The sequence below is a fragment of the Sphaeroforma arctica genome, assembly GCF_001186125.1.
Source record: "Sphaeroforma arctica JP610 unplaced genomic scaffold supercont1.5, whole genome shotgun sequence".
Taxonomy (NCBI): domain Eukaryota; class Ichthyosporea; order Ichthyophonida; genus Sphaeroforma; species Sphaeroforma arctica.
Genome location: NW_014040553.1, coordinates 24,223 through 32,466, shown reverse-complemented (window position 1 = coordinate 32,466; position 8,244 = coordinate 24,223). Strand labels below are relative to the sequence as shown.

General features: G+C 42.2%; 3 protein-coding genes across 3 annotated transcripts; 2 read left to right on the top strand and 1 right to left on the bottom strand.

The window, feature by feature from the left end:
• The first annotated feature begins 1,511 nt into the window (after positions 1 to 1,511).
• SARC_00193 (hypothetical protein) lies at positions 1,512 to 3,812 on the top strand. The gene is made up of 4 exons (XM_014306112.1): positions 1,512 to 1,907; positions 2,103 to 2,220; positions 2,471 to 2,680; positions 2,948 to 3,812. The coding sequence occupies exons 1-4, from the start codon at positions 1,668 to 1,670 to the stop codon at positions 3,277 to 3,279; spliced, it is 900 nt and encodes a 299-aa protein (XP_014161587.1). The 5' UTR covers positions 1,512 to 1,667; the 3' UTR covers positions 3,280 to 3,812.
• A 59-nt stretch (positions 3,813 to 3,871) lies between these two features.
• On the bottom strand, positions 3,872 to 6,106 carry SARC_00192 (hypothetical protein). Its single transcript, XM_014306111.1, has 2 exons — positions 5,765 to 6,106; positions 3,872 to 5,274 (listed from the first exon to the last, which is right to left on the bottom strand). The coding sequence occupies exons 1-2, from the start codon at positions 5,939 to 5,941 to the stop codon at positions 4,717 to 4,719; spliced, it is 735 nt and encodes a 244-aa protein (XP_014161586.1). The 5' UTR covers positions 5,942 to 6,106; the 3' UTR covers positions 3,872 to 4,716.
• An 820-nt stretch (positions 6,107 to 6,926) lies between these two features.
• Positions 6,927 to 8,094, top strand: SARC_00191 (hypothetical protein; the record flags this gene model as incomplete). Its single annotated transcript, XM_014306110.1, has 2 exons — positions 6,927 to 7,014; positions 7,553 to 8,094. The coding sequence occupies 2 exons, from the start codon at positions 6,927 to 6,929 to the stop codon at positions 8,092 to 8,094; spliced, it is 630 nt and encodes a 209-aa protein (XP_014161585.1).
• Positions 8,095 to 8,244: the final 150 nt, after the last annotated feature.

Genomic DNA, 8,244 nt, shown 5'->3' with positions numbered 1-8,244 from the left:
AAATATAATGTTTACCTCTGCCATTGTCAGTAGTCAAAACCTGTTTGTTCTGATCTGTGCACGAATACTGTTACACCACACCATAGCCTTCTATTGTTTCATTTTAAAAGATTATGACAACACACCTATGGCCCGACCTAGTCGAAGTATAGTTGTGTTTCGCTGAAGTCGATAAATCACGGCTGGGGCGCCGCAGAGACCAAAAGCGTTTATTCAAAGAGGGTAGCTAATAATTTGTGAATATATCTGCACAGGGTGAGCTGAGGCCTGAGGGTGAGATTTCTTGAGGGACCCTTTCTCCCTCACTTTCACTCAACACAAACACACAAATACGCACTGACGGCACTGTTCAAGTCACATACGCTCACACATAAACACACTCACCCACGGGAGGTGGGGGGGCGGGTTTTCTTTCAGCCGTCAATAACGGACCCACAAAAGTATGCTCTATTTTTTGAACCAAAATTACATTTAGGATCCCTCGTGGGCCTCTTTGGGGCCTACAAATGGGGAAAAAGCGTTCCGGACAGAAGTTCAATAAATGAAATAGGGACTCCAGCTATTTACTACGCTTTCTGTGATAAAACACGGCTGGGACGCCGCGGGAACTGAAAACATATACTCAGAGGGGTAATTCATTTTGTTCACATGCACGTTTATGAAAATATTGGTAAATATTTCCACAGGGACTCGAAAGGGGTCTGGCCTCTGGGACCTTTTGGGGTTTTTTTAAATAAAAAAAACTAGCGATTTCGGTCCTAAATATTTATACAGGATGTTCTTTTCCTCCTTTCCGCCCTGGGAGACCGGGAATCAATAAAAAAATGCTCGCTTCGCTCACAGCCCACCAGCAGCCCACAGGCTCACGCTCATCACAGGCTCACAGACCATAGTGCCTCTTCACACCCGATATATTCAAAAACTCTATTTATTTCCAAAAGCAAAATTTGAAATGGTTTCAGGCAATACACAGCAGCGTGGTCAAAATGCCAAAATGGACCATACGGATTACCAGGATACCCTGATCGGATGAGACTTACACAATGCGTAATGGTATAAGTGATAATTCATTGTGCTGATAGCCTGATACGGTTCCCTTTTCACAATAAAAGATAAAGGTGGTTGGCCATGCATATCATCCAACTACGAAGTTGATTTGTGTGGAAAAATCATAACCTCCAATTAAAAGAGATACATGTCTGTCAAAATTAAAACGTGCCTCCGTTTTACCGTTTTCGACTGTTGGCTTTACTCTTGTTGGCTTTATCAAAGCGGATAATAGACACACCAAGTTTATATTATATTACTATTGATTTGTTTATAGCCTCCTGTAATTCAACAGGAGGCTATGATTTGTCATTTAATGTACAGTTTACAATAATTTTGTTATTTTATAATTGTTTTCTAAAAATATTTAAAATATAAAAGACAAAAAAACAAAATACATAAATAAATACGTGCAAGATAAATTGTATTCACACCAATGATGAATTAAAGCATTCTAAATTATACATGAATTCATGATACATATTTATATAGGGTTTTACATGTCAAAACCTATAAAAAAATAGCGATGTCAAGAAAATATATATGTCAATACACAGTTCATAAATATAAAATGGCCGGCACGCAGTGACCTGCAGTTTAGACGTCAGAATAATTCAAATATGCTTGCGTTAAGGACAATCCGACTGGGATCCGTTGAAGGGCTGCTACCCGCATCCAGACTCTGCGTGGGCCGCTACAAGAGTTCTGAGGCGAAAGAGCCTATGGTTCTATCCTCAACCAAAAATGGAGTGACGACGCTCACCATGAACAACCCAAAGCGACTCAATGGCTGGACCAAGCCCATGATGGACACTCTTTTCGCCAAGATAGAAGAGGCAGGAGAAGATACGGCTACAAAGGTGCATAGCACGTATTCTTATAACTGCCCTTTGTCTCAGGATATTGATTTTGATTGATCGTGGTTTCATATTCGTGCATGGTAGCAGTGGGTCGTGAGCATATACTTTATAGATGAAGTTTACGAAGGGTCGCGATTTTATCTGCCAGAAATACTGTGACTTCAACTGCACCCTTATATACCCGGTACTTGGCAGGCATTGATTATTACCGGGAAAGGAACTTATTACTGTGCTGGAGTCAACTTGGCTGATACTATCAAGCCTGGACATCCACAAAAGCTTTGGGAGGAGATTTATGTGAGCAACCAAAAACGTAAATATGTTAATTTATTTTAAGTCGACTGCATGAATTGAGACTAGTATACTATGAAATATGTCCTCAAACGTGACAATGTGATAGGGACTAACCATATTAGTGTGTATGCAGTTTTCGATACCTTCCAAAACGTAAATATGCTTATTTTTTTCAAGTCGACTGCATGAATCGAGACTTTTATACTATGGAATATGTCCTCAAACGTGATACTGTGATAGGGACTAACCATATTCATTGTGTATTGCAGTTTTCAATACCTTCCTTGATTGTCCCAAGCCCGTTTTGGTGGCAGCAAATGGACCCGCTATCGGTGCATCTGTGACTTCGGCAACTCTCTGTGATGGCATCATCGCGGCAGAGTCCGCCACCTTCAACACGCCTTTCGCTCGCCTTTCTATACCGCCCGAAGGTTGCTCATCTGTGCATTTCCAGCGCATTATGGGCCAAGAAAACGCAAGTATGTTTTGTTTATATATACTATACATACATTGTCAATATATAGCGTTTGTGTGTATTATTGGCTTATGTGTTCGCTTTCATATGCCGTCTCAATCTAAATAGTCTAAACAACTGTTTTAGAATAAGTGATATTTGTAAATGGATGCATTTATTAAGCGAGAACAAATAATGTAAATGTCGATTTGTAAGATAACTGTCGAAAAGAATCCATGCTAACCCATTATATTGCTAACACGCGAGGAATATCTACTACTTTTGTCTACAGACAAAATGCTTAATGACGGCTGGATACCAACGGCCGTCGAAGCGAAGAAGGCAGGTTTTGTATTGGATGTTTGCAAGGATGATGAGCTCACGGACAAAGCACAGGCACTGGCCGAAAAATGGATCAAGGATGGCAAGAAACGTGAAGTGGCCCCTGATCTGAAGGCTGTCAACGAGAAGGAGAGCAGAGCACTTGCAAGCGCTTTTCTCTCCACCGGTTTCCTCAACGCACAATACGAATTTCTGAAGTCAAAGGGTAAAACCCAGACCGCCAATGTCTTTTGGGCTTTGAAGGCTACCCGCCCAGTCTGGGGCTTGTTTCTCAAGCAATAAATGTCTACCCCACTTTGCCGCTGTATGCTTTCAGCCGCATTCGGGCAAAGCGAATGCGTAGACTTAAATACATGCTAGTCGATGTTGTCAGGCGATTAGTATTGGTGACTGAGAGAATAGCACATTCGAAACTGCCGTGTCCGACGGTTGCTTGAGAGTTAAACATACGTGTATAGTAGGTAAACATCAATACTTAAGTGCCGTGTGACAAAGCACTTTGCCAGCTGGAATAGGTGGTGTCTGTAAAATAACGACGAGAGATCCTCTCATTTAATAACGAAGAGTCAATATTCGAATTGTTGACTTATGGTACTTTCCAGAGCCATGCCTGAACAGCACTCGTGTCACCGCCTTCTCAGACAATCATTTTTCCTATATCAAGACTTCAATTGAACAGACATCAAATATATAGGGGAATTTCCTCGCTTTGCGACCTCTGAACGGAAGCCTCAGGTAAACATTCGAAGACTTCATCCCATTGTACTTGAATCGGAAATAATAAATTGATATGAGAGATCCTTGCGATCTCTTCACATGACGTTCCGGATTTGGGTATTTAGTTGTGAAAAACATGCGCTTTCCTACTTAGACACGTTGGAGACGGTGCGGTAGCTGCACAACAAGCAGGGTTGCCTTAAAGAATCGCCGCAAGACGAGCACACGCTACAAATGCTTTGTAGAATAAATTGACAGCAGGATGCGCATTTATTTGGCTTTTAGACACCGAGGCGCGGCACGCGTTGTTTCGTTACCCCTAGAGAGACTGCTTCAGATGCCCTACGGAAGAACAACTATTTGGCATATTTAATCTACTTTGCAGTCACCAATTCGTATCCGATACGCGAGTATGTGCGGCCTTCCAATACAAACACAACCTTTTCCGGCAGACAGAGTTTATACTTAAACATCATCGCCGTGATCAGCACCATCTGGAGATTCGTCTTCTTGGTTCAAAGCCCAATGACAATGGGCTATGGAAGCTTGAAGTCAATTTGACACAGCTGGCAAGGCGTGGCATAGCTCAGAGTGTTTGATCTTTCAGTTCGATTGGGATTCAATTACAAATTGAAAGTGACGCGCTGCAGTGTAGAACTTACTCGAAGGTTGTTAAAGAGCACAGAATACGATGTTTTCGGGCGTAATATACACGTAATGCATATGCAACACATGTGAATATCAATGATGAATGGAAGCGTTAGTACTCCATCACGTTCGATATTGCCTCCTGCTGATTTGAATATAACTATCTCTGGCTGCTCTGATGACACCATATTTCTAGTTAGTGGCATAGCAGAGAACCGAGCGAGGCATGTTCACGTTCTATCGAACGTATCCGGTCTGTGTAATGATATTTTAACACTAAATCAAGGTTCATGCTGGATATATGCAAGGCGGGCTGCAGCCTGCATATACTATAACAACACGTTTCGGCACCTTTTACACCTTTGGGTCTTCCAATGCCTGGTGTCGTGCAAGTGCCCGCTCAAATAACACATCCCCAAGTATATCGGCCCCTCCAGTGACCGTGTCAATCCCTGTGTTTTTTTGGAGCTTGGCTTGCACCATATGCTGTTGTATCACTTTCATGTTCGTTGCGCGATCGTCAGCGACTGTTTTTGTATCGGCACAAAAGTTGCCCGTGTGCGGTTTGGTGGCGGACTGGGTGCCGTTCATTCCCAACGAAGTACTAATACTAGTGCTGCCTGATGCGGTCGAAGTGGGTGTAACGCCAGAAGTGTATGTGTTCCCCGAGGTTGCCAATGGCGTGGGTTCCGGTTGGTCTTTATCTTTTGTTTTATCAGTGGCGAGATTTGACCCAACAGGTTGTTCAGTGGTGCGAGTGATTGAGCTGTACGACAATCCCCCGGTATTTGTCACATTCCGCGTCAGCGCATTTCGAATCTGATACGAAGGCGAGGCTTTGCGAGCTTCATTTTGGAGTTCACTCCGCAGCGCGTGCAATTCGGCCACCCCTTCGGAGAAATCCTTTTGGAGCTGTCATTTGGAGACGAAAAACATGCACAGAGGATTATTACTCCTACTAGGACTTTCAATAAAGTGGTCTCAGTCTTATGATAATAAGAATTTCAAATATACGCAATAGAAGGGTATAACAAGGCCATAAGAACATGGATTTTACAACCTTGGGCAAATAACTATATAGAGAGCTTGTAGTATGTTTGTATTGCACACTCTCTATAGTGCCAGAAGAGAGGTCAGGACGTATAAGATTTGTTTAACCACATTTCTGCTTTTAGTTCATCTATTTGACCATGGCTCCATGATGTCGCCAAGAGAGTATGGAGAGAGAAGTATAATATGCGTAACACTCTGAACTTCAGGCTGACATGAAGAAGTATATATTTAGACAATATGAACGTGCTGGACGCTGCGATGTAGTGGATATGCGACTGAAGGTCCAATATGTTGAAGGTTATTGGACCGTGACTAGAAATAAAAATCTATCCGCTCTTTAGACACATACCTCATCCAGTTTATTTTGTTTGACAAATTGGTTCACAACCCCTTGCCCACTCCTAGCCACCCGGAATAGTTGGCCCAGCATATAGCCCACATTTCGGGCCACTCGGGGGAGCTCGTTTGGTCCAACGACAAAGTATGCAACACCTCCTATCAGTGCGACTTCAGATAAGCCAAACATAACTACGCATCACATACAGTAGTAGAAAGACCCACGATGTATCCAGAGTGGGCAGTATCTAGAGACCTGTGCTTCAGTGACGATCACTCACTCAATACACCTAAATATATGTCGCATTAGATGAATACCGAATACCCCTGATGTTCACCTCATTGGATATTGTCGTTGTACATTTTTATATGGTCTTTTTAGGAGAGATTATAAAGTATAAAATGCACGGATCTATTCTCATATACTTTGAATTAAAACGTATTAAATACGTTTATTTGTGATAGCCCTATAGTTAGCATTGCGGATTCAAGTTCAGAGTCCTGAGGTCCAACATTTTAACAAGTCTTACCTTAGGTGTCTGTTTAATTCGTACATTGGGTCAGATTTTGTTTTTCAGTCTTTTGACTCGTAGAAACGTTCTCAGTTTTTCGCGACCCTCTGGATAGGGTCTCGAGCGGAAATCAAGGTTTCTTTCTACAACATCGAAAATTTAGCAGAGACCCAAATCCAGAGGGCCGTTAGTTTTGTAAATCAAATACATAAATAAGCGTTTATGTCAAACGTTTAATTTCGCCCTTTTAACGGGTTGAGGTTCACACAGGGGACATAGCAATTACAGGGGACATAGCAATTTAGGATGTAAAGTTCATATAGTCATAGTACCGACAAAAGCGATGACACAATATTAGAATAGTTTCATAGGTAAATATAAACACAAAGATAGCGTTCTCCTGGTCTTATTTCTCAGCATTGAGACTTATACGTCCTTGCTGTGAGTAATGGGCAGATACTTGAGCTTAGAACAAAGATAGAGTTCTTCTAGTCTTATTCTCCGTATCGATTCTTGTACGTCGTTACTGAAAGTGATGAGCAGCTATTTGAGCAATAGTGTGATATACGATAGACAAACGTGATCTGTCTGTCACTGTTCTACTCTTACTTTTACGCAAGGGCAAGCGAATGCACCATTCTTAATAAGATCAGTAGTTTAGCTATGAATCCTTTACACAGCGGTGAGAGACCAACTGCAGGTACGATTGCATTGTCTGTCTCCCCACCGGCAGTGCCAGGCGCAGCTATGGGTGTGTCAAGAAACTGATCTATTCGGTTCCACATCGTATGAGAGTATATTTGTATTTTGTAGCTTCACCGTTACACTCTGTTACCATGCTTTTGTTCCTCACTATAAGATTAATTACACCTTCAAGGCTGACAGTATTTTTAATACTTAAGTATTTCTGGCTATTTGCTTATCAAAGTATACGTTGTGTATTCTTGTTTAGTGTATCGAAATATACCTATAGTAGTCTACGTAGGATCGGTTCATTTAGTGTGGACGCATCGCAGCCTCCAAATATCGTCTGTACGATATGATTATTCTATTAAGTATGCGCTGTGTGCTTTAGTGTTAAGGATGTCTCTATATACCTGAAATTCTTGTAGTGCGATCAGTTAATATTGGTGTGGACTTAGTTCAACCTCGACAGGTCGTCAATATGAAATAATATATTGTCTGGTATCGCTTAGCCTGACATATTTCAAGAATGCCAGGGGTGAAATTCTCAATAACTTGCTGATTGTGAGTCGGATACTGATGCTCATATAATCGCACACCAACAGCGCATGCGACACCTAGTTCCAGGGGACGGGACATCAGAGAGGATGCCCGGGAGTTAGTATCAATATGGGAGATAAAGCGTGATCCTCAAGTACAGGCTCACTGCGTGCCTCAACTAGCTCCCAATGACACTGATATAGGTGCGTTGCACACCGATTCGAACATCCGAAGCGAGTTAGTATATTCACAGCCTGGTCACCTGAGCGGCGCAACTAACACAAATACCGATCCGTCAAACACTGAGATAATGCCAGACGGACCGTCGACAGCCCTCGGTCCACCTTTAGAGCCGCAAGGAGTTAAATACCAACAAGCTTCTACCTCTGGCCTCGCAGATGCAGTAAGTCCTGTTCTATATGGATCGACGACATCGCAACCTACACCTACTCATGGGTCATCCTCAATATCCACTGGAGCTAATGCAGTGCAATTTGCCGTAGCTCCAAATACAGCGGTTTTTGCTCACTATCCTGCAGGTCACCTGGCCGGTAAGTTATATAGATATCTGTCGTACAATCAGAATAGTTTTCCGTTCACGTTGTAATAGCTATTTCGTCGTCGTTTTCATTTCGCTCTTCACTCGTGTTGTGTATGTATACATCCCAGGCATCAAAATACCTTTTCTAGCATTCAACAGTAGGTCCCGTAATTATTTTAACTATATGTGCTTACATTTACATGTTATAATTGACAC

Excerpts from the sequence above, each read along its gene's own strand:
- SARC_00193 (XM_014306112.1), top strand. The coding sequence starts at position 1,668 with ATGCTTGCGTTAAGGACAATCCGACTGGGATCCGTTGAAGGGCTGCTA. Across the intron at positions 1,908-2,102 it reads GAGAAGATACGGCTACAAAG|GCATTGATTATTACCGGGAA; the intron begins GTGCATAGCACG and ends GGTACTTGGCAG. Across the intron at positions 2,681-2,947 it reads TATGGGCCAAGAAAACGCAA|ACAAAATGCTTAATGACGGC; the intron begins GTATGTTTTGTT and ends TTTTGTCTACAG.
- SARC_00192 (XM_014306111.1), bottom strand. The coding sequence starts at position 5,941 with ATGTTTGGCTTATCTGAAGTCGCACTGATAGGAGGTGTTGCATACTTT. Across the intron at positions 5,275-5,764 it reads AACAAAATAAACTGGATGAG|CTCCAAAAGGATTTCTCCGA; the intron begins GTATGTGTCTAA and ends TCCAAATGACAG.